The sequence below is a fragment of the Liolophura sinensis genome, chromosome 6 (genome assembly GCF_032854445.1).
Source record: "Liolophura sinensis isolate JHLJ2023 chromosome 6, CUHK_Ljap_v2, whole genome shotgun sequence".
In the NCBI taxonomy this organism is placed as follows: Eukaryota; Metazoa; Mollusca; class Polyplacophora; order Chitonida; family Chitonidae; genus Liolophura; species Liolophura sinensis.
This window is the reverse complement of record NC_088300.1, coordinates 26,885,830-26,911,117: the sequence shown is the minus strand read 5'-3', so window position 1 is coordinate 26,911,117 and position 25,288 is coordinate 26,885,830. Positions and strand designations below refer to the sequence as shown.

Below are 25,288 nucleotides of genomic sequence, written 5' to 3'. Positions count from 1 at the left end.
TTTGGCGGGCATGTAATGCGAAAAACGGTTTAGGGATTGCTGACTAAACGCAGTTCACTGCACAATTCTTTGCTTGAGAGGATACAGACATACTCGAGTTTGAAATTGTATATTCTGACGTAGTTTCTGTGCAGAGATTGTCTTTATTGTCTTCGTTTCATCTCCGCCATGTCAAGATAGATCTTTCGGTTGGTTGTACAACTACAACAACAACAACACATCCGGCAAGGCAAACCGCCTAAGTTAAACTGCGAGGAAAGGTCCAATTTATCAGCAGTAATGGACGAGACAAACGCGGCTAACAGCAGGGAAGAAAGAAGGTATTGTATTGGGGAAAATTCCTGGTGTTTCAGCTGTGAGGCTGCAAAGATTTACTCCGTTCCTTTCAGTCAGCACCTAATAGGGTCCAGTTTTCGTCCTGAGACACTGGTCTTTTCTCTTAAACGGGCTGAGCCTACATCCACTGTGTTAATTTTTGACGATATTTTGTCAAGAAAGTCCCATTACAAAACTCTAAATATAAAAGGAAAACAAGCAAGAGATTAGTCCATGTAGATGTACTATTTTAAAATTCTGACATTCATTGCAACGCTGAGCTCATTCTGCCCCTCAGATTTCCGAATGCCAATGTCAAGTCTGCATTCCTGGCACCTAAACACACCTGCACTAAAATACAAATAAATAAGTTCTTTTTTATGCTCTTCTGGGTTGAATTTGTGACTGAAGTTGTGCTTGCAGACAACAGTGGAAATATAATTAGTTTTCTGGAGGTTTTCAATGCCAAAACTCAGTTACATTTCAAACCCACAATTTGGCCACATGACATTTTACATGAAAATACCCAGTATTGTAGGAAGGGATCTCTGTTAGAGGTTGTATCGTTAGTATACAATGTCTAATTCATTATGCAATGTATAGATCAGTGTTCCTTCAGCCAGCAAGAACACACAGCTCCTTCTGTCCTCTGTGTCACTCATCGGTGGGTCACACATAATTTGCAGAGTGCCCGTTGGCCACAGTGCACAATTACTTTTCCATTTACTTACACGTTCGGCCTCATGGGATGACTCGGAAGTGGGAATTTGATTTATAAAGATAGCTTTTCCTGATAGATGGCCATTCAGTCCATTGGAATATCATTGATGATTTATGGTGCTTCAAGATATTTAGAATGAGGCCTAAAACTGCTGATGTCGTTAAGATTTCCATCAGTGGTTGCGACTTAGTTAATATATTCAAATTGCACCATTAGCACTTTCTTACACTAGCACAACATTTTTGGAACATTTGTTTTTGACACTCCAGTTATTTGGCCAAGCCTCAGGCTGTTTGAGGGTACTGATGGTTTCTGCAAGAAGTACACTAACCCATAGTGTTTGAATTCAACCTGCTGGTTCAGAATCGGCTTTACTTCATAAATTTCTCAGGTCTCTGAAGATTTATTTTCCATCATACTGGTAAATTCTAATAAATCAGGTGATTTTCTTTATTTCCAGGCAGCTATGGGGTGCACCCCTAATGGCAGAGTCACCGATGGTTCGTGAACAATTTCAGAGTAAAGCAATCCGCAGAAGAAGTGCAAATGTCAATTTACAGAAGTGTATCCTTTGCTTTAGGTCCATAGGTCTTTGAATTTATATAAGACACCTGTACATTACATAACACATGAGTGAGGAATGGCTAGGAGTTTTTAAGATGAGGTTGCTGTGACATAATGACTTGCTTTTCACACTGAATATCTGAGATGAAGGTTAGCAACTAACAAAAGCATCAGTCTAGTTCTTACAACTGGTCAGTATCTCAGTGGTTTTCTCAGGCTGGAACAAGGAAGTTTTCATGACCATGACTTGATCTTTTCTGCATCTTATTATTTGTCACTATTCATTTGTGTGTCCTGAGTCAACTGTTTATGAACCATTTTTCTGTTGTTACAACTCCATTTGCGTCAAAGACATTGTGGTAACAAGGGATAGATTTGTACAAAAAATGAACAGTAATATAATCTACATGTAAGATGTGGTTGTGTGCTCTTGTGCTAATTCGCTGATACTAAAATGCAGATAAAATAATTCGATAAAATAATATAGAGAGCAAGTGTTTCCGTTCATGGAATTCTGCCTACATGTCTGGTTGACGCCATGCAGTATTAAGTAAGTTTTGTCATCTACCCTCACACTAGCTAAAACTGAAAGAAGACAAGACACAATTTGTTTCGTTCTCTGGTATTATCTCCCTCAACTCTTCTGAGCTATTCAGCTGCTGAATGATGCCGTCGGGACTCCTCCTTCTAAGCAGAGAGGGCTGAGGACACCTGGAGGAGCCAGCGAGCAAGGCAGCATTCTGCGACACAGCTCTTGTGAGTTTGCCTCACTTTTGCTCGGCAAAGCGTTCAATACAAATGTGTTCATTGGGCTTAACCAATACCCACAAAAGAGCCCTAGTCGTAAAGTTTTTATTTGGAATGTCATAGAATATTCAGTGTTTTCAATATTTAATAAATGAATGAATTGAACACAGGAATGTATTATTCGGCAAATGAAAATTTTTGTGAGTATAAAGAACATAAAGAAAAAGGGTGATGTGTGACTCCTACGTATTTAAAAACATCACCCCACAGAAACATATCTATGTGTATGATATTGCTCAAGCACCTTTCAGTGTGTGTGATTGTCAGTGTGTGTGATTGTTCTTTACTTAGATACACCACGCAACATGTCCCTGTCTCAGATGGACATGACTACTGCCCATGACACTCTGGGTGGGGCCAGTATGATGGATGACACAATGGGTATGACCAGTGTCACAATGGTAAGGAGTACAATTGTTAACATACATGGTTATGCTGGAATAACTTCAAGATACTCTTCTGTAAATGCCCATTCTTGTAAAGTCCCCATAACAACCATGACAATACATTATGTGTTTAAGAGGGAAATTGGGTTTTTATTCCAAAAAAACATTTTAGAAATTGTTTGAAGGTATAGATGACAGTAAATGAGGTCTGTAATTCTTAAACCTTTGACATGTTTTCAAGATGTTTATTCCATTATGTTCTAATGGTATTATTCTGTATAGACTGATAATATTATCTTTTTTGTGAAGTTCTTAGCTTGGTTAGCCAAACCAATGTAGTTTTGTTTTGTAGTTTTTCAAAATCAAACAAAAATGGCACATAAATCAACTGAAAGTTGCTCTTTCATATGCAAAAAGGTTGCGGAATCAGAGTATATTGAATAGTGCAGAGGTAATTTTGTTTTTTATGATGACCTTTGCAGGAATTGCTAATATATAACAAGGTGATAATTGAGATAACGATAGATATGTGTTTATTTTTCAGCAACTCAGTATGACACAGGACATGACAACAACAAATGTGGCGTTGTTGTTGAATGAAGAACCGGGATTGGCTGGTAATGTATTCTTCTTTTGCTGATAGTACATCCTTTTCAATTGCTGGTGAGATTCAGCATGTTTGCAGTAACAAGTACCACCAATAAGATGTCTGAAATGGTGTTAATAAGGCATCTTAAACCATAATCATTCATTCAGGAACGAGTAAATTACTTCTCTTGTGTATGCAATTCTGCTCTGCCATAAAATTATGCCCATTAGACAAAATGCTGATCCTGAAACCAGATCTAATTATTTTTAGATAACTTCACGGCTTATGCTGAGATTTGGCCCTATTGTGACATATAAGCTTAAAAGAAAAGATAACAAACATTCCAGATGTATTCATGCATGTGCAGCAATGAAGTATACCATAGGGAGTTTAAAAAGCTTGACTCCTTATTGTTGTGATGATGCACAACCAAGATGTCACAGTTCGAAGTCAGCAAAAATCAAACACATTGAGACAATTAAAAACTCTACCATGTTATCAGTTTTAATAACCAGAAATGCACATGTCGTTTCTGTAGACCGTTTACGTTACCTGAACAATGTTTAACAATGACTTATAGCCATATGAGCATGCAATATTGTTGACCTTTCCGTTTCCTCTAACGTAGTGCGTTCAATGGCCGTGGAAGAATTCCTGATTAAGACCTTGTTTCTATCCATCTTTCTAAATAACTCAGATTATATTATTGTTGTTTTTTATATGATGGTGACATCACATTTGCATTCATTATATCCTCTCTGGTCATTCTGGGAAGGTCTTCCAGCGACCTGGGGATGGTCGTAGGTTCCCCCCGAGAGCCCGGTTTCCTCCCACCATAATGGTGGCTACCATTTTATAATTGACATATTCTTGGGTATGGTATCAGACACCAATCAAATAAATGAATAAGTAAATACACTCATTATAAAGGGGCAATACTCCACTGTTAAATGTTCTGAACATATATCATTGGACTTGATCTGTTTCTTGAAGGCCGTTTATATTTAAAATGGCCACATCTACATGTGTTGAAAGCATATGCTACATGTACAGTCAGTAATTGTTCACATCACACATGTATTGTGTTCTGTATTTACAGCCTCCAAGGGGCTTTATGGGGATTTTATGCAGTGTTTTCAGTCCAGCCCCTCGGAGCACCAGGTTTTTGAGCTGATCCACAAGTATGAGCAAGTCTGCTCAGACCAGGTCATGGTGCTCAAAAAGCTTATCACAGGCATGGCGCCTGGACAACAACAGTAAGACTTCTGCCCAAAACTCATTTTGTTGGTATGATTTTTCTTTCCAAGTCACACAATTGCATTCAGCTCACTGATATGTTTGATTTTAAAGTTTTAAGTTTAGATTAAAGCTAAGTATCTACACCTGTTACCAGACTGTCAATATCTACAGCAGTCTGTTACTCTCTCTGTTATCAGTCTGTCACTATATCTAATAATGTGTGTTTCTCTCCCAGTTACCAGACTGTTGATATATCTACCTTGGTCTGTTACTCTCTCAATTACCAGGCTGTCACCATATCTACACTTGTATGCTACTCTCCCAGTTATCAGACCGTCATTATATCTTCTCTTGTGTGCTACTCTCTTAGATACCAGGCCTGTGAGATGCTCTCCTTGCTAGAACAGGAAAAGCACACATGGCAGCTCATCCACACCTTGTTCAAGGACCGGCTGGAGACTGAGCTGGAGAGAGAGGTCGGCCAGGAGAAAATGCAACTGGATCAGCTGGTCAGTGATGCAGTTGTGTTCACCTATAACAAAACATAGTTCATGGAGTGTTTTGCATATAAATGCTTTTCTAAATGAATAGGTCCCTCATCATTCGTGTTATTATCCACAAATTTTCATGCTAAGAATCTGGCTGTTAATCCGAGTTGGCATTTCCGAATTCTCGCAGGTTCACTTGGGTTTCAGGGGTAGAAATGTTTTTTTTATAACCACCTGTAACAGAGAAAGTTAGATTTTTTTGTACATGTAACTACCTGTCCCCATCAGTCTGACCTTTAGAAAGTCTATTCTGTGCTCGTGCTATCAATTGCCATAGTCGCATTTCGCGAACATATAATTTCAGTTTGACCAAGTTATTTTCTGTCAACATCATCATCTTGGCAAAGCTATATCAGTCTACCGTGTTGCAAGAATATTTGGTTTCATATTGTCTTTTTAAGTCATTACTCTGTTGTGACCAGGACTTGTGCACAGTCGATCATTAAAACAAAGCTGACTTGCGGGAGGTCAGTCTGTACTTAGTGTACGCATGTGCTTCCCGTTGGGGTCTGTGTGCATTTAGATTTATATGCATGTGTCTTAAGTTGCTCCTGTTTACACCTGCGACGCCACGCGTAGTCCGAGCATCGAGCGGGAAAGGTTAGCACGGCAATCCTAAAGCTGTACAGTTTTGGGCAATAGGAAGAGGCCGGGACTATAAATATTAACTTCACTTTTTATCATTTATTTATTTGACTGGTGTTTCACGCTATTTCCGAGTGAAAATGGCTTCTGCAATGTTGAAGGTACATTTGGTCTTGGAACTGAAAGCGCAAATACAATAGGTTAATTGACGACGGTTTTGTCCACTAAATGACGTCCTAACAGTGTTGACTTAAAGATGGAGAAAACATAAAAATGACATGAAGTTCAGATGAAAGGGTGCGAAAACTTATTCCTAAATGTGGTCTTCAATACTTTTTCAGATTTTTCCTTAAGGAGAGAAAGACACTTGAAAATAATTTTTGTATGGTGGGCATTTGGGACCACCTTTTGGTATTTATAGTCTTCGTGTAATAGTGTCATAAATGAGGATGTAACATAGGTTTAATAAATATTTTTGCACTAGAATTTGTTCTTTTCAGCTAACAAATGTATTAAACCTCAATTTGGATTATATTTATATTTTTAATATGTTCAGAAATATCATTATAATTTAGGTTAAATGCGTATGTTTCAGTATAAACAACAAATTTTGCATTCAAGTAAATTTATTAGACAAGCATCACATCCTTATTTAGAACATTATTATGCAACAACGATAAATACCAAAAGTTGGTCCCAAATACCCACCATACAAAAATATTTTCAAATACCTTTTTCTCTTGAAAAAAGAAAATCCCAAAAAATATTAAAGATCATATTTGCAAATAAGTTTTGACACTCTTTCATCTGATTTTGGTATCATTTTTATGTTCCCTTCTCCTTTAAAAAAGATTAACATACTGAGCCTACCTGTCACTGCGCCAGGTGAATTTTCTGTCGCAGAAAAAATTGCCTGTCGCCCTCAGGTAGACAGGCATTATTTTGACCCCTTGGTTTGGACAAGACATTGTGGTGGCTATGGCAAGCTAACACAGCTAAAAGGCATGATTTTACGAGAGCTGCCACGCCACAAACATAACTGTGAAAAATGTCTGTTCAATCTGTCAGTTACCATGAAACCTCTCCTTTTAGCCATGTTAGTTTGAGAGAGCCCTCACCTTGTCTCGTCCAAACCTTTGGAACTTGCGAGACTTCTGGAATACTGACTCAGCTTATTGTGTGGCAGTTTAATCTTGTTAATGATGACCATTAACCTATCCTGAAAGGCATGAGTGCAACACCAAATACACATTTTGCTAGGAGCTGCAGATATTGTAACTTAGCATTTGATTTTATTTGGTAGGTAAGTAGGTACCCTGCATGAAGACATACAAACAAACGTCACAGGGTATGTTATAGTGAAGACATTTGTTAGCATGGAAACCGTGTGATTGACACCACATTGTGAATGCTTTGTAAAACGGGCCCATGGTGTGTATTTCAGGACAAGCACAGGAGTGAGAAGGATGTGATAGAAGAATTGTATGAGGGAGACCCCAGTGTACGCCAGGTTCAGGTCAGTCCATCTATTCAGCTTCAGTCCACAACCAGGCCTGGCCTTTTACTGAAGTCATTTGTACGTTTTAACCTCAAATCAGCCATAACAAATGGTGATTACTGAGTGTTCAGGTCATCCCCCTCATATCAAAGATTTGGTGCAGGCCACAGTCTAGAAAGGTAGAGATGCTTGTCTTTCAGTCACATATACGTGGGTTCTTATCCTGTCTTGGACAGGAGATATGCAGAATCTCTTGCTCTCACTGTTTTGTGGGGAATTTGTGACAATAATCGGTTGACATGGCTTATCAGCTTGTACCTGTACGAACAGGTTGGGTGTTTTCAACAGTTTTCAACATGGTGTTCCAGTCAGCCAACATCGTTCTGACCATAGTTTTTTTCTCGGGAGACACTGTGAGATAATTTTAAAATAATATTGAAACTGATGTTAAACATAGTAAAACACTAACCTAACCAAAAAAATGAGACCTGTACGTGTAAAATGTAAGGCCTGTCAGAATTATACATTGACAACATTGAAAGAGAGTGAACAGATTTAGTTTCTCTTACATATATCATTACTTTAAACAACATTATCATTGCCCAAATTGATTCAGTTTTTAATTCTAATAGTGTCTTTGGTGTTTTGTAATGTTATGGTGGAAATCTAGGATATCCCAACCTGGGTCGGGACATACAATAGACTTTAAAATCTGATACTTATTGCTGCCTCAGCACTTAGAAGTTATAGCATGGAAACAGTATTGATTGGCACTGTTAGAATAATGGGACTGTGCTGGGGCGTCTTGTATGGTGTCTTTGGCATGACTCTTCAGTGGCAGAAGCTCTTCGGCTTTGAACTCGTCCTGTCACAAGAAAACACACACCTTATGATTCATCATCATCGTTTGACGGAAAATTGTTAAGTATGATGCAATACCCAATGCATACATACATACGGCTCTTTTTTTTTTTTTTCCCCTCTGTCTGCCTGCTACCTTCGGATGGTCGTGTGATTTCCCTCACCATAATGATGCCAGCCGTTGTAGAAGTGATATATTTTTGAGTATGGTGTAAAACTGAAACGAAATAAATAAATTATTTCTCTGTTATTCAGCTGGTCATTGATTGGCTAGAACACTGTGCTGCAGAAGATCGCAGTAATGGAGGGAACATTCAGCATTTTTTGGACAAAGCTGTATCATGGTGTGTTTACTTCTTCTTATTGATGATATGAATAGAAAAGATAACTAATAATAATAATCAGTTATTTTGGAAGAGGGGTGGAAATAAACTTTAGAAACTTTTTAACATTTTTAATTTGAAATTCTTATGAAACTATGGTATACGTCATGTTGAAGAAACAGGATGTTGCTTTAATAGGGTTTGCGTGGCATAAGCTCATGTATGTGCATTCTAGGGTTATAGAAATAACTCACCTTTGATTGGTTAAAAGTCACAAAATGACGGCGCTTTTGATGTGCACATTTTTGTTCACTTTGAGCTGTTCTTTTCCTTTCAGGGAAAACACACTGCATAGATTACAGACCAAGAAGCCAGCGATGTCAGGTTATGAACGGCCTCTAGTGGACCAGCTGGTAATTAAGCTGAGATCAAGTTAACAGACATTCTAGAATTATGTTTTTTAAGTCCAAGCGCAAGTAAGATTGTGTGAATTGTGAATTTCCCTAAGCAATATGTTTCATTGTGTAGACTTTTGGGACTCTCACCAACCTACACTCTTCACAGTTAGTATTTTCTAAACATTAGAAAATGGAGACCTTTAGTTAGAAGTTACATGTAATAACTATTATTATTCAATAATTATTCTTTTCTTCTTTTAGTGTACAGATGAGAAGTCAGAAATACTTCTTTCAGAAATGTAGGAAAAAAATTTTGTGAATTATTTTATTATGAATTTTATCAAATTGTTCAATTGTGCGTATTTCTATCGAAGGACCCTGATGCTCCGATACGACAAAACCGTCAGCTGGATGACCTGGACAGAGAAGATGACAATCGATTGTTACAACATTTGTTTGCCTGCATTCGCTGCGGACAGCTGGAGAGGGTGATTTGATTTACATTCAGGTTTTGGAATACATTCAGAATACACTATACATTGTCATTTGTTTATTTTTTTTCACGTCACGCTACCACAGAAAGTTCCACGTCAACTTGCAAGAAAAAAAAAATAAGAAAGAAAAATGACAAAATTATGTTGTTCGTGTTAATTTCTGTGGTATTTTTTTTTTTGCACTGTAGCCTATTAAATGCAAACAACATTGCCAAGTCCATATTGATTTCATATTGACATACTGTTGGAATAATTACTCATAATTTAGCACTCACTGATCTAAACTGTTGCTTTCCTTCTTTCATAATCCTCACCACGATATTGCTGAGATATTGCCGATGTGGCATTAAACCATAATCATTCATTCATTCTTTCATAATGATGAGGCCAGGGATTCAAATATAGCTCTTGTTGGATTGGCCAGAGCTGTATGGAATTAATTAAATTTTAAAGCCACCTGCAGGGATGTGAGCATGGTGTGGTAAAAATTTGACATTAAATACAGAAATCAGCACTGTGAACATGCATGTAGAAAGAGTTCAGATGGAAATATTTCTCCTATTTGTACAACCTATGAAGAATATGCCATAACACAGATTTCCTAATTTTTCTGATATTGATTTATACAAAATGTTTTTTGATGCATGCAGGTAATTCTTAGTCCATTTTCTCATAAGAAGCTGACTTTCTATTGTGCCAGGCTCAGAAGATTTGTGTGGATGCTGGTCAGGCTTGGAGAGCAGCTACACTGGAGGGGTGGAGACTTTATCATGACCCTAACTACACAAGCCTAGGTCCGGAGGGAGAGGTGCACCCTGTGGAGGGTAACCCGTACAGAGATGTGTGGAAGTCGGTCTGCTGGGCACTGGCCAATGAGGTAAAGATGTGTTGAGGTCATAATATCTGTTTGCTTGGCCCTGGCCAATGAGGTAAAGATGCTTAGAGGTCATGATGGAAGAACTGACCGACCCATTGCATTGTGTATTCCTTCAGGGACTGGCCAACACGATGTGTTGTCTATTCCTTCAAGCATAAGCTGCCGCTGTGTCTATTCCAACAAGCACCAGCAGACTTTTATGTTGTCTATTCCTTCAAACACTGGCTGACTGGGTGAGTTGTCTATTCTTTCAAGTACCAGCAGACTTGTTATGTTGTCTATTGCTTCAAACACTGTCTGACCCGTTTAGTTGTCTATTCCTTCAAACACTGGCTGACCGGGTGAGTTGTCTATTCCTTCAAAGCACCAGCTGACCCATTTTGTTACCTGTTCCTTCAGGCACTGGTTACCCTGTTGAGTTTCTTCATGCTTTAATGGTTGCAGTTTTCCAAGATATTCCCTTGAACAACCAATCTTGTCACTACTGTTACTGGAAGATGAGACATTAATTTACGTGTATTGTCTGCGATATTCGTACTCATGTATGGAACATGGTAATCCATGAAAACTTTAAAATTAGAAGAAAATACTTCTATGATAGTGATCTCTTTGTTACATTATGCTACTAAAAACACTGGGAATGTTTAATCAAGCGATTTTTTGAACACTTGTTTAAGTGACATATACATTTGTGCATATATCATAAAATGCTGTAAAGTCTAAACTGTAACTATTATCTTTGCTTAAATAAGGCTGTGACTTTTTGTTTTCCCCAGCCCAAACTGCACCAGTACGAAAAGGCGACTTACGCAGCTCTGAGTGGCAACCTGAAGGCGCTCCTGCCCGTCTGTCGAACCTGGTCTGATTACCTGTGGGCTTACCTGAAGGTGATGTTAGACACGCGTGTGGAGCAGGAGCTGAGGATTAGCTCTGTGGTGTTCAGGCCACTGGCAGAGTTACCTGCTGAGTACTTAGAGGCCAGGTAATGTACAAGGAGCACCAGCAGGGTTATCATGGTCAGAAAAAAACCTGAATAGTCATGAACAAATGTGACATGAAATATGATCAAAAAAAGTTATTTATTTTGAAGGTCATGGGAGAGTCATGAATATTATTTCTGTCAACATGTGTAGTTGTATGTACTGATACTAGTAATCATGAGGAATTCATCATATGAAGGGTCATCAGTGAATTTTTGTTTCTTTTTTATTTTACAATATCTGTGGGAGCCCTGAAAATAATCATCAATATTAGCGTCTTATATTTACTACGCAACAAGTTTTGACTGGAGACCTCTTCAGAAGTTTTTCATTTTGTCTTCCAGATATCACCTTGAAGGTATTTTCCAGGATATTGAAGTTGCTCCAAATGATGTAAGTTTGTGTCATTTGTTCATTGTGATTTAATCTGGTCACTTTCTCAAGTATACATGTCCCTCAAAAAGGGAAATTATTACATTTGTTGAATCGCCATACGTTGTTCTTTGTAATCTTTATATTTCAAATATTTCTTAAAGCATTTTATTTAAAATGTGGTTATATATGTGAACTTACATACTTTGCATTTTTATCAGATTGTGAAGAGACAGGCTTCCCAGTGGTATTGTCAGCTACAGAAACACGTAATCTTGGGAGATGTTGATGGTGAGTTTTAGGCGTATCCTCCATTTTAGATCAAAATGCAAGGTAAATCAGATCAGATTAAATCATTTATGGTAAGCTTTAGATTCATAATTCTGATACCAGGAGTAAATTTGTATATCAGGGATAATGATTTGATGTTTTATAATTAAATTGAGAAAGAAGTTTAACTACATGCTTTTGACTATTTCCTAGATGAATGCTGGTGACAACCTTCATATTTTCTGTGATGCTAGGTCTTTTAGAGTTGATGCATTCCTGGACAAAAGATGAGAAGAAGTCCCCACCCCCACAGCTTATCCGATTTCTGGCGCATTTTACTCTTTTCCTTCGTAGTGTGGGTCAAATAACAAAGGTAAGCTTTAGATTTATCCAGCTTTTGGAAATTTTATCAAGCTATTAATATCATTATTTCAGTTCAGTCACTTGGTTCCAGCAACCTGCGGATGGTCGTGGGTTTCCCCCGTGCTCTGCCTGGTTTCCTCCCACCAAAATGCTGGCCGCCCCCGTATAAGTGAAATATTCTTGAGTGCTGCGTAAAACACCAGTCAAATAAATAAATAAATAAATCACTTGGACACACAAGACATGGAGGGTTTCCAACATTCCCTCTACTTTCATTGTTCAAGGGCTTTAATTGTTAGTCAAAGGTACTAACTTGTGTGTTTGGTCTTGCATGAAGTTTACTGAAGACTATTTGCCTTCCATCACTATGACATATTTCATTTGTGGGGAAAGTTTGTCAGTAATCCACCAAAGTTCGGTGGTTTAAAACAGACTGCCATTGTATCTGTAAAAAAAATCTTCAGTATGATGTTATGTATCAAATGAAATCATTATAAGAGCTTATGTCTCTGTTTTCACTTGTACATTCTCTGATAAAGTTCTGAATAGCAAATGTTACAGAGAAACTTTCAGAATGTACACGAAATATGTTATGATAAAGTCTACATCAATGACAAATGCTAAACTTGGTATAAAAATGACATGGTATTTTTTTCCATAGGAGGAACTTAGCTATGGGATTTTGGAAAAATATGTTGAATTCCTCATAAGTGACCAGCAGAAAAACCTGATTGCAACATATGTAGCCACACTGCCCCAGGAGTCACAGGTTAATTGGTATGCCAGATTTCTTGAAGGTGAGACTTGTCAACAGTAACACTTTGTAATTTCGTAGTTTTTCACATAAATAATGAAAAAATGGCTGGCAGCTGGTGATCAGCTGGATCTCCTGGGCCTCATCTAAGCTTACTTGTTATAAACCCTGTCACAGAGTTAAATTATCTACAGTGTCATGTGCTGAAACTTTCTCTTCAGTCAGATATCATCCTACCTTCAAAACAAATGTGTTTCTCAGTCTTTTTGTAAATTTTAGGTTAAATAGTATGTATATGTATATATATATTGTTGCAGTGGAAAAGGAAAATGAGTCTATCAGTACTTTTCCCATAAATGTGACCCAGAACATGGGATAACGGGGGTGGGATAAATATCGTTCTCATACACTTAAACATGCACTCGTGTCATCATCACTGGTTTTCAGGAGACTCATCGACTTCTTCCTTTGAGAATCATGTTCATGAATTGAAAACAGTTATCTGCTACTCAGTTTTAATTGTTTTAATGATAATGTAAAAAATTCACCCAAATTTTGGTCTGTAAAAGCAGGTCTGATGTTGAACTCTTTTGTGTGGAGTATATTCCACCCTGCGCAGACATATTGCACTTTGGTCTGAGGTCGAATGAGTGATGTCACGTTCTTAAATTACTCCTCATTTCTGCATGCACTTCTGTAAACAGACACAAGATATAATAATCTCGCTGATTTGAGGCATGATTTGCAGTCTTTTTCGATGTTCCATTTGCAAGATAAACAGAATCACAAACTCTTGATGCTGTAGTATCAAATTTATTAAACTCTAGTCAAAGGATTGAAACAAATAAATTTTTTTGATTCTCACTCAAAAAATGTGATACTACAGAGATACTCGCTGGAGATCCTGTATTTTTCTATAAGTATAAGTTTTACTGTCTGTGTTTATTACAGATGTTCAGGATAAAGAAGACCGTCAGCATTGCCTGGCCTTAGCCTCTGAATCTGGCCTGGATATCCCACGGATCACCAAAACTGTGGTAGAGAATATCCGCACCAGACAGATGACAGGACATGTATCAGCCGTTGATACTGAGTTTGACAAGGCCACTACTGAGGTTTGTCACATAGCCTCTTTGTGAGATGTATGTTTTGCTTGCATCATTGCAACTGTTGGCTTGTCTCATGAAGTTGCCTGTTTAATTGTGTACCAGATATTTGTGTCATTTTATTGACAGGTAGATAGATGGTAAAAAGGGAAGAGAAAAATAATTAATAAATGGCAGATGCTTAAGAAACACTGAATAGGCCAGATTTTGAATCCTGTAGAATTTTTATGCAATTTGACAAGCGAGTAGATGATGAAAAATGTTCAGCTTTATCATGTTGAAAATTATCGAGTTTTTTTGGGGGCCTGACTTCTCTTACATTTGAAGTTTGTTCAGTAAACTTCAGGTTATTTAATAAATGTATCCGTTTCACACACAATATATTTAATGTTGATTTCCACCGCCAGGAGGACCGTCAGAAAATCGAAGCCATGGATTGGTTGGTGTTTGATTCGTCCCAGAGGGCCGAGGCACTGAAGCAGGCCAATGCTGTCATGAGGGCTTTTATTGGTGAGTTTCCCAGAGTGAAGATCAAGGGCAGCTTGCACAAAGACATTGTAAGCCTAAGGTGATTGTAAATCACTAAGATCTCGATCGCAGCCATAGCTTACAATTGACACCTTCTGGCATGAAGGGATTGTAAGCTACCATAGTTGTTACCATCAAAGTTACCATCAAAAATTAGAATCGGGTCAATCATGTTGTAAATATTAACAGTCGCCCCAAAAGTAATGTTAAGCACAAGTACTTGCCATAGGTAGACTACTAGTTGGTGCTTTTTGCCTTGGGTTTGCAAAAATCTGCAATGTAATTGTCTGAAAAAGATATTATGAACAATTTTTCATATGTTGTTGTTGTTGTTGTTAGCCGCTGAATCATCATGATGAAGAACTCTTTAGAAAATGAAGGCAAGAAAAAGTTATAGACCAGTACATTGTCCATTTACAGTTGCCACCTTTATGTACGAGTCATAAAGCTTCATCGATTGTAGCTTCAAAAAATTACAGTTGCCTTACAATTCTTTCATGGAAGTGGCGTAAATTTTTTTTGCAGTCAACTGTAAACTCAACTGTAGGGCCTACAATCAATTGTAGCCACAGTTGCTTTGTGCAAGCGAGCCCAGATCCTGCAGTATTGTTTGAGTGATGGCAGTACATGGATGATGCTTTAACTTCTATTTGTCTTCAATATGTCGGATAGCTAAGACTTTTGACCCAAAACCAGTGAGATTTTATGTTTGAGTTTAGCACTCACAGGCTTGGATTCAGCTTCATATCAAAATGTTTGTTAGGTTTTTTCTGGCCTCTGTCTGGTTTTGTCCACCTTTATTTTATTCTCTAAATGAAATGACATAAATAACCAAATTGCAAAATCATTTAAGCAAATATTTATGTTAGACAGTATTGTAATAAGCTGTTATTCTGTTTGTATTCAGCTTTGTCCAAGCAAAGTGCTGCCCGTGAAGTGATGGAGAAGTTACCTCCTGACTCTATAGCTCTTGTCCAGAGGTCCTGGAAACTGCAGGTAAGGGTAGTGATACTCTTTAACTTATCATCTCAGATAGGACTTTTTAAGCATCAAAACATCACCAGTATTAGTCTCATCATAGCAACAATACATTCACGTATGAAATGGAGGCCAGCAGTGTGATGGGAGGAAGCATCAATACCAGTGCATAAAAGACATTCATGCAGTCTGGTCTCTTGTACTTAACATCAAAATGGGGAGTGATGTGATTCTTTCTTCAGCTAGGTAATCTCAAGAAATATTTTCTTTTGATGTTGACGGAATGCTTAGGCTTGTTTTATCTGTAGAACAGTGAATATCACTGAATGTCGTAATTGAAGTTTATTCCTGTGAGTAGTATGGTCTCATAACATAAAATATACCAAGTGATCATTACTGTTTGCCCTCTCCCGTAGACTGGTGAGGATGAGCTGCCGTCTGAGGATGACAATGCTGTCAGAGAGTTCATGTGCTTCAGGGCATATCTGGTGAGTCAGCATGAGCTGTCCTCATGTGTATTTTATATATATTACTTTATTTAGATAGCGAAAAAAAAGATTACCTGAAAAGTCACACAAGGAATGTTGACCACTTATTGCTACCAAGGCTTGTGAGAACAAAGGAGGCAGGGGTAATCTTCATAGAGAATCTTGAAATATAGATTTCTTGTCCTAGTCTTGCACTGAATGAAAAACCGTGGGGGAGACAAGCATCTTGTCTATTCCTCTATCCACCCCTCTTTCCCTTTATGATTAAGCTTACAGTGCCTATACGAAATTATCAGATTTTTACTTTTATTTTAGAAGAGTCCAAATAATTGCCTTTCACAAAATATCAGCCTCGCCTGTGTTCGGTGTCTGTAATAAAGTTCCTAAAATTGATATCAAACTTTAGAATCATTTTAACACTATAAATAGTACAGGTACGAGTCGGATGTTTACTGAAAGGCAACGATTTGATTGATTCATGGTGTACAAAATACAAAGAATTTTGCTCAGTTAGAAAATATGGATTTTCACCATGATAGTTTCCACTGTAATATTGTAATTACAGATTTACTAAACATCTGTATCAAAGTCAGAAAAGCAGTCTAAACTAGAATTTATGGCTAACTGCCCCTTGACTTTCTGACTAACTTAAATATAAGTGACAAATTTTGATGTCAAATACTACCCTGAACTGCTTGTCACTCAGATCTGATAAGGATTGTTTTTGTATAACATATTTTGTTTGCCATGTTTGGTCTAAAACATTTGCTTGTCTTTCAAGGATGCTGTGGATTCTTTCAATGACTGGTTTCAACATTTCCACCATGGTAAACCCCCTAAACCAGACATTGTGCCCAGCTCTAACTTCTCAGAGAGAGTGGCGTTTGAACACAGGATGAAGCAGTACGAGGCAGAAGTGGGAAGGTGGAAACACAACCTGGCTGAACACACCAAGGTATCCTAGTTGTTACTGTACACGGTACCTCCCCCCCCACAACACCACACCCCACCCCCCCATTTAATCACAAATAATATGGAAATTTTCTTTAACATCTTGCTCTACGAACTCTAGTACAGAAGGTTGACTAGTTGTTAAAAAACTCTGTAAATCAGTGTAAATATGCATGTGTGGAATGGCTTGAGAAGTAATCAGTCCAGGTGATAGACAAGGGTGCTAACACATACCGGATGCAGTTAGGTGAATGTTTTTATTTGCCTGTAGGTAATGAGAGGTTGTATAACTATATACCATTGTTGTTCAGTCTATAATCTTTTTGGTGTTACTGTAATTCTTCCACTTTTTCGCATGTTTGCAAGGTTTTTATTCAGGTATATTCTGAAGGTATTACTCCATCTAGACTGATAAAATTATACTTTTTGTAAAGCCCTCAATTAAAATGTGCATAAATTGCTCTGAAAATTGATCTCTGATATGCGAAATGGTTGAGAAATTAGAATAACCACTCTTTACCGTAGAGCTTTTATTCCCATTCATCAAAACAGTCGCTTAAAAATTATTCTCCTTTTTATGTGATATTGTTTTTCATATCTGAAGAACTCATTCACTTAGGGGCTTGAAAGAGGACGATCATGTGTATTTCAACCATCAACATCAAACTCTCTTGATTACTCTTGATCAACAGTCCACACCAAGTCTAATGGCATCTTATTCAATCTGCCATCACTGCTTGTATCTTCATACTCAAGATGTCTTGTTAACAAGACCTCTGTGAGTCCAAATCATGCTGGCTTCCTCTCTGGTTCTATATGAGAAGGTTTGCCAGCAACCTGCAGACATGGCGGATGGTCCAAGCTGTGCTTGGTTTCCAAACTGTGCTTGGTTTCCTCCCTGTGCTTGGTTTCCACCCTGTGCTTGGTCTCCTCCTTGTGCTTGGTTTCCCGCTGTGCATTGTTGCCACCCTGTGCTTGGTTTCCACCCTGTGTTTGATTTCCTCCCTGTGCTTGGTTTCCTCCCTGTTCTTGGTTTCCCCCTGTGCATTGTTGCCACCCTGTGCTTGGTTGCCACCCTGTGCTTGGTTTCCACCCTGTGCTTCTTTTCCTCCCTGTGCTTGGTTTCCACCCTGTGCTTGGTTTCTTCCCTGCTGCAGTATAAGTGAAATATTTATCATATTCTTGAGTACAGCATAAAACACCAATCAAATAAAAAAATATATAACCAGTCATTCAGACCAAGTTGGCATTTTCTGTTTTAGACTGCAAAGGACAGGATGTACAATGTTCTGTTGTTTCCAGAAGGCTGGCTTATAGATCTTAAAGAGGTAAGTTTCCACTGTATTGTACATGTGTAATATACACAGGGATAGGGATTTTCAGTTGATCTTAAGGCAAATCATGATTTTAAGAGTATTGAATCTTTGACCAAAATTTCCAAAACTGGAACTAATCATTTTACTAATGAGTGTTAGTTAGAAGAAATTTCAGCTGATTTTAATGGAAAAGATTCTCTTTCCTGTTTGCAGATTGTGAGGCAAAGATCAAACACATTTACGTGTTTGTAATTAATGGAGAGAGGTCGAATCTATTGTGTTGAGAATCTATTGAGTTGACCAATAGAAATTCATTGATTAAAAGGTGACATCATTTGTAACAAATTCCTCTCTGGTATTGCTGGTAATCTCCTCTGACTAAATCAAGGTATATTTAGAAAATAGAAATACATGGAGACCCTGTGTTGGAAACTAGATTCCTAGACAAGGAAGATAGACCCCGCTTTATGTTGGCAAGCACTTTGGACAGATTTGAGCACAGTGGGTTGTGGAGGGAAGGAATGTAGCCTGCATGTCCTCTGTTCTGCAAGGTGCTAAACAGATGTTTGTGGTTTGAATTTGAATGTTGAAATTCCACTTGCACAGAAAGTTTGATGAGTTGAGGTGGTTTTCAACCAGTTTTTTGTTTGTAAATAAAACATTAAAATGTTGTTGTTGTAGAGTGAGGACACCCTGTATCCCAGTCCTGTGTTTTCCCTTACTGATCCTGTCCTATAATGTTGTTGTTGTAGAGTGAGGACACCTTGTATCCCAGTCCTGTGTTTTCCCTTACTGATTCTGTCCTATATTGTTGTTGTTGTAGAGTGATAATGAGGGTCATATCAGTCAGCTCCAGTCTCTGAGGACTCTCTGTATCCCAGTCCTGTGTTTTCCCTCAATGATCCTGTCCTGTATTGTTGTTGTTGTAGAGCGGTCATGAGGGCCATGTCAGTCAGCTCCAGTCCCTGACGACACTTTGTATCCCAGTCCTGTGTTTTCCCTTACTGATCCTGTCCTATAATGTTGTTGTTGTTGTAGAGCGGTGATGAGGGCTGTGTGAGTCAGCTCCAGTCCCTGAGGACACACTGTATTCCAGTCCAGTGTTTTCCCTCGCTGATCCTGTCCTATATTGTTGTTGTAGAGTAGTGATGAGGGCCGTGTGAGTCAGCTCTAGTCCCTGAGGACACACTGTGTTCCAGTCCAGTGTTTTCCCTCACTGATCCTGTCCTATAATGTTGTTGTTGTAGAGTGGTGATAAAGGTCGTGTCAGTCAGCTCCAGTCCCTGACGACACTCTGTATTCCAGTCCTGCGGTTTCCCTCGCTGATCCTGTTTTATATTGTTGTTGTTGTAGAGTGGTGACGAGGGCCGTGTGAGTCAGCTCCAGTCCCTAAGGACACTCTGTATCCCAGTCCTGTGTTTTCTGCTCCATACTGTCCTTCACAACAGTCAACTCTATACCCAGTGCTTACAATTGGCTGATATAATTGCAGCAGAAGACAGACAGCTGTATAAAGTAAGTGCATTGAAGAGCTCACAAGTGGAAATTTAAACATATTTAGTGTCCCATTGTTGGACCAAAATTTTCTACGTTCCGCTGTTTTCATTTATTCTTAGGGCCTTTGTGGCAATAGGTGGTTGATGGTGATCTCTAATATGATCCTATATGTAGTTCCTTGAGGATCACTTGATCACACCACCAATATTTCACACATGGGACAGTTTGTCAGTAACTCGCCTAAGGTCATCCATTAAACTGGCTGTTATAATTATAATCGTATAATTGAAACTTCTTCAGTATTCCATTAAACAGGAGTCAAACATCAAATAAAACAAAGAGCCTTCTTTGATTACGATATTTCGGTGAAACAGAGTTGACAGCAACAAACATGTAATTTGGATTCAAAACCAGCTATGGCTGTGGCAAGCCACAAGCTCACTACTAGCACATATTAAGCAAGCTTCTAGTTTGTCACTCACATCCCCTCGGCCTTCATAAGCCCGGGCACCACCCCTTGAGCAAGTTTATGGCATTCCACTGCTCATCATCTTCTGAATGGTACTGCTGCACTTATCTGATAACATGGTGATAAACCATGTGCAGATGTTCATGACTAGTTCACTTGCTCAATAAGGCTAACCACTGGCAGAGTAAAGGTGAGTTACTTTATGCTATAGGGTTATCTGTTGTGTTTTGAAGAAATAGTGCACTTAATGTTAATGTAACAGAATGTTTTTTATAGTTCTCATTGAAAGCCTATGAGTATTTTGCAGACAGTTTGTTTGCACTAATGAATGTATTTGCTATGTTGCAGGTGTTTCAGAAGGAACAGTTGCAGAAACTATTAAGAAGTTTGCAGGAATCTTCTGTTGGCCTGTTGAATCAAAACTTAGACCCTCTTGGATATGAGATGTTGTGAATGTGATCCTTGTAGGGAAGATAACTATTGACTCATTGGAAGAAATGCAGGCTTAGATGAGGGATCAAAGGGAAAATTTTGTGAGAATCCTAAATGCCATTGTCTGATCAGGATGTGTCAGATTGCATATAAATGTTAAATAATACAGGAAAGGCCAGCAATTTCATGCCACGTCACAAAACAATTCATACAGACATTTTCTGAATATTTCCATCAGAACATCAACCAGTTTAATCCATATTCATTTGTAAATTAATAATAAAACTGAATTTGTTACACATTTTGGTATTTACTGAATGGCTTATTGTTTGTCAAGAGTGTTAGAGCAGGTATAGTACTTGTAGTGTTGATGACACCAGTTTGAGTCTGACATTAGGTCTTTTGTTTGAATCCCGTGCTGACTAGGTTTTCTACGCCTTTACATCAGGCACCAGGTTTCCTCTCCCCACAGACCTAACTGTTGTGTATTACACATGTCATGTCTGATGTCTTCGGCATGATATTCAGTGGCAGCAGCATGAACTCCTCCTGCCACAAGAAGACACAGTGTATGTACGTAGAGCAAATGACTCCTCGTCACATGACTGGAAAATTTTTAATTACAACATTAAAACCCAAGCATTAATTTCTTCATTTTTATTAATTGATGGGTGTAACTGAGATCTTGAAACCCTAAACTTTGCAATTTTTATGCATGCACATTACTTATCCTTCATCACATGGTTCTCAGCATAAGAGAATAGGCCAAGTACTGGTTAGTCATGTGTGCATTACATGTCCGTGGACTTATTGGGATGTCATATCTGTCTTTACGATTGTCTTCCAGCATTGTAAATATATTTCCATTGAGACAAGCCTGCTATAAGAAGTCACTATCATTAAATAATGAAAATAATATTGAAGGAAAAGGTAAACTGCAAACAAACAACCCAAAGAGGCCCACACCAATCAGATAAATGAAACCTCAATGATCAAATTCTGCATATCTTGTTTGGGTACAAGAAAATTGACTCAGAAACCTAAAATACATTTCATTAATACTTTATTTTCTCTGTTAAAAGAGTACTGAGCAAAATCAATTTGTTTGGCAATCAACAAGAAACATTGGCAAAGTAACATGTTTAAATAAGTAACATAAGTGTATATTGTGAAAAAAACATATCACAGACAGGAGTTAACATCTCCTCTAAATTAATATAAAAACCAATACAAAAAGAGTTGTGTAATATGAACAAAAGCTTATCTACAATAAGCTTCTGGTTAACACACCATTACAATGTGTACTGTGTGTGCTACAAGCTTTGCCACTTGATTGGTATAATACTGCTACATGTAGATTGATTGATGGATTGTTCGATAATAATGTATCCATAATATTTCAATATAGTTCTGTTCTTATGTAAATAAAGATAAGGCACAGTGGACTGTCATCACTCTCATCTAATACTGATGTGCTATTCTCCTAGTCTTCCTAAATGATATGAATATATATAAATGTATTTCATAACATAGGCATACATAATTATAAAATTCATGCATGATGCTAATTTTCATGACCCCATTTTTGACTTATAACTTCTTTATTTCTGTCATAGATAATTTCATCTAACCGTAAGATGGCTGTAGTGATTATGCTTTTACCATTTAAACAACTGAACAAGTTAGGGATGAAAACTTCTGATCACAGCACGTGAAATCCTCCGAGAAACCCTTAGATGATCCCTACTAGCTAGCTATTGATCTACTGGGGGCAGGTCAGCTGTCATTCCACAGCTAGTTGCCAAGGTTACAGACTGACGCCTGGATGGCATATTTTTGGCTTCCTGAAATACATTATTGTTGTTTTGACATTTTGAACTGGATTCTGCAGTTCCATTCTGGATGTATGTATGTGTCTGCCCTTGAGTTGTCTCCCTTGATCCATTACTTGGTGGCCAGGTTACGCTGCAGTTTTCTGTACTGCATGTGGCTTGAGCACACTGATTGTTCGCTACGTCCCTCTCTTGTTTCGCTAGACTACTGTAATGGTCGATAAATCGCTGACTGTCCTCCGGGTTCATTTTGTCCCACACAAATGCTCCATGTCTCTGTGAAGAAAATATGTTTCTGATTTTTAGGTTTCTTTAAACATTATTTACACAAGAAGCTTGTTTACAAGTATACATATACATGAATGTATCAACAATGATGCCCTATCCACATATAATCTGCTTTATGATTTGTGCCATTCAAGAAACTTAACACAACAACAGTCAGTATACAAACTACTAAGTTCTACAAGTTCTTTTCAGCCTCTCATCACTGCCGAAAAAAATCCAATAAAATCATTTTTAGCTGACTTAAAGCTCTCTGGTTACATGTGAACCTTCTCAACTGATTTCAAAAGATAATGTTTAATGCATCCGTCTTTGGTGAACATGTTTCATGTAGGCCTTGCCAACAAAAAAAGGGGGAAATAAACAGTGAGACTTACTGAATATGTTTATTCAACTATGCATTTCTGTCAGGCTGTTTACCCACTACCAGTTTTAAAGAAATAATCAAACTGACTACAATAGAAAAGTTACACTTATAATTTGTTACCTTTCCTCTAATTGGATAAGATGGATCAAGGCGACTGTTATACTGATGTTCATAGGACAACCCTTCTTTCCACAGTGTCTGTTTTCCATCAGCTCCTCTGAGAAAATTCACTGGCACTGGAAAATTCAATATCAAACCACTAACTTCTAGGTGGTTTCTTCATTCCTTCACATACAAAACAAGATTACAGCAAATGATATAAATGTCTTCATTTCACTCTAATGTTTCTCCTGAACACCATACTAGTGTGAATATCACACTCAAAGTGATTTTGAAAGAAAATAAACACAAAACCACACCATTTTGTTGTATGATTAAAAATACATCAATAGAATAGAGAGCTATGTTAATGTGAACATTGTACCTGCTCCTTTGGAGGGCTCTTTGTTGGGGTTTGAGGAGTGTCTGGTAGCTGCTGGCGTGACACCTTTTCGCTTTCTGAAATCCTGCCTGAATGTGGTGTTGACCGTATAAGACGGAGCCTCCAGAGGTTTGTCAGAGGTCCGTGATGGCCACCAGCTTCCCTGATCCGCCTGTGTCTCCCCTGTGTGTACGCTACACACAGGTTCATTCAGGAAGAGGACGTTATGACGGAGGAAATCTGTGGCTTCAGGGTGGGGACGGTTAGCCCTGTAGTCTGGCAGGCCTTTAGGTAGAACCTGTGTTTCTCTGTCATATACGTACGGTGTTGGTTTCTGTACTTGAAGTTCATCGTACAAAGGAAGCTGAGTCGCGGAGCTTGCTGGGAGTGGTCTGTGCAAACCTTCTGCCTCTGTGCTGATCACACGAAAGGTGTCGGGGCTGAAACAGTGAAAATTATTTATTTATTTACTTGATTGCTGTTTAAGTAGTACAGAACATACATGTATATCACTTATATGACAGCATCCAGCATTATGGTGGGAGGAACCCAGGCAGAGCCCAGAGGACAGGAAAATTAGGGCAGGGTCAAATATATAAAATGGCAATGACAAATAAATGATCCCAGTATATCTTTCAGAGTATTGTATCAGTATAGTTTTCACAGCTAATAACTGTTAAACTTGACAAAATAACATTTCTACATGTAGTCTTTGCGGGTTTGATGATACTTTAGACCATGGTGTAAAAGAAAGGTCTATACTGATTCAGTGGGGCATTGATTGGCTGAGAATGGTTAAAGCACATGCACTGGCCCCTGTCTGACAAATCTATATCCGGCTTACCTGTTGAAGCAGAAATGTTATGACTAAGCCTTGCTGTACTAGTATGGCGTTATAAAGACTAATAATTAAAAAAAAAATGTCTATATAAACACTGGTCATGTCATTAGAAACAGTTAATCTAATGTTTGCCTAATTTAATTGTGTTGGCGTACATGTAGGCCTATATTGCCACTAAATGAAATAATTTACAACATGTAGGGGCCTATAGATGCTCTTCTGTTATGATATCGTATGCTTTATAATATCGATAGTAAACAAATGCTTAAAAACATAACTTGTACTATAAAGCAGACGGCCCCATGCCATGGTTTCACAAAAACATACAATGCAGAACTGTTATCTGAGCTAGTACCGGGTATCTTAATTACCGGAAACGGCACGGTAGTACAATGTACTTTTTGTTTAGAACTATTTTTTTTTTCTTTTAGGCACCCACTTTGCCTGGTGTTAACACTAATACAATTAATACATTTTTTTTTTTAATGCCGGTCTAACATTATTGCGTGTAGCCTGTTATGCTATAGGCCAACCTTAATTAACCTACATCTGGCAGAGTAGCAGTATTCAGTAAGATGAAGGCCTTTTATTCATGGCAACTCACTTGTACTTGTCGATGACTCTCTTCTTTCTTGTTATTGGAAGAATCTGCACCGCCATTGTAATTCTGCACAACCGCGACAGTTAATTAATATCAAGTACAACTGTTAAAACTTCCAAACACTAACTCCCGGTCAATGACAGCTGCGGCCTGTCCGCCATATTGTTTGTGA

At 38.2% G+C, this 25,288-nt stretch overlaps 2 protein-coding genes across 2 annotated transcripts; one reads left to right on the top strand and one right to left on the bottom strand.

Moving 5' to 3' along the window:
* Nucleotide 1: 1 nt before the first annotated feature.
* On the top strand, nt 2–21,010 carry LOC135468003 (nuclear pore complex protein Nup107-like). The gene is made up of 25 exons (XM_064745997.1): nt 2–320; nt 1,497–1,600; nt 2,249–2,356; nt 2,699–2,808; nt 3,338–3,410; nt 4,482–4,638; nt 4,992–5,130; nt 7,199–7,270; nt 8,369–8,457; nt 8,774–8,849; nt 9,209–9,322; nt 10,029–10,205; nt 10,982–11,187; nt 11,530–11,578; nt 11,779–11,848; nt 12,082–12,200; nt 12,852–12,987; nt 13,896–14,059; nt 14,458–14,560; nt 15,486–15,574; nt 15,973–16,044; nt 16,826–16,999; nt 18,258–18,323; nt 19,665–19,826; nt 20,626–21,010. The coding sequence occupies exons 1-25, from the start codon at nt 280–282 to the stop codon at nt 20,728–20,730; spliced, it is 2,775 nt and encodes a 924-aa protein (XP_064602067.1). The 5' UTR covers nt 2–279; the 3' UTR covers nt 20,731–21,010.
* An 864-nt stretch (nt 21,011–21,874) lies between these two features.
* On the bottom strand, nt 21,875–25,254 carry LOC135469011 (uncharacterized). Its single transcript, XM_064747527.1, has 4 exons — nt 25,120–25,254; nt 23,678–24,114; nt 23,314–23,429; nt 21,875–22,817 (listed from the first exon to the last, which is right to left on the bottom strand). The coding sequence occupies exons 1-4, from the start codon at nt 25,173–25,175 to the stop codon at nt 22,464–22,466; spliced, it is 963 nt and encodes a 320-aa protein (XP_064603597.1). The 5' UTR covers nt 25,176–25,254; the 3' UTR covers nt 21,875–22,463.
* Between the last annotated feature and the right edge of the window lie 34 nt (nt 25,255–25,288).

Coding starts and splice junctions, on each gene's coding strand:
- LOC135468003 (XM_064745997.1), top strand. CDS start 280: ATGGACGAGACAAACGCGGCTAACAGCAGGGAAGAAAGAAG. Junction 11,849..12,081: donor AATCTTGGGAGATGTTGATG/GTGAGTTTTAGG, acceptor CTGTGATGCTAG/GTCTTTTAGAGTTGATGCAT. Junction 15,575..15,972: donor AGAGGTCCTGGAAACTGCAG/GTAAGGGTAGTG, acceptor CCTCTCCCGTAG/ACTGGTGAGGATGAGCTGCC.
- LOC135469011 (XM_064747527.1), bottom strand. CDS start 25,175: ATGGCGGTGCAGATTCTTCCAATAACAAGAAAGAAGAGAGTCATCGAC. Junction 23,430..23,677: donor AGAGCCCTCCAAAGGAGCAG/GTACAATGTTCA, acceptor TGAATTTTCCAG/TGCCAGTGAATTTTCTCAGA. Junction 22,818..23,313: donor CTTATCCAATTAGAGGAAAG/GTAACAAATTAT, acceptor TTTTCTTCACAG/AGACATGGAGCATTTGTGTG.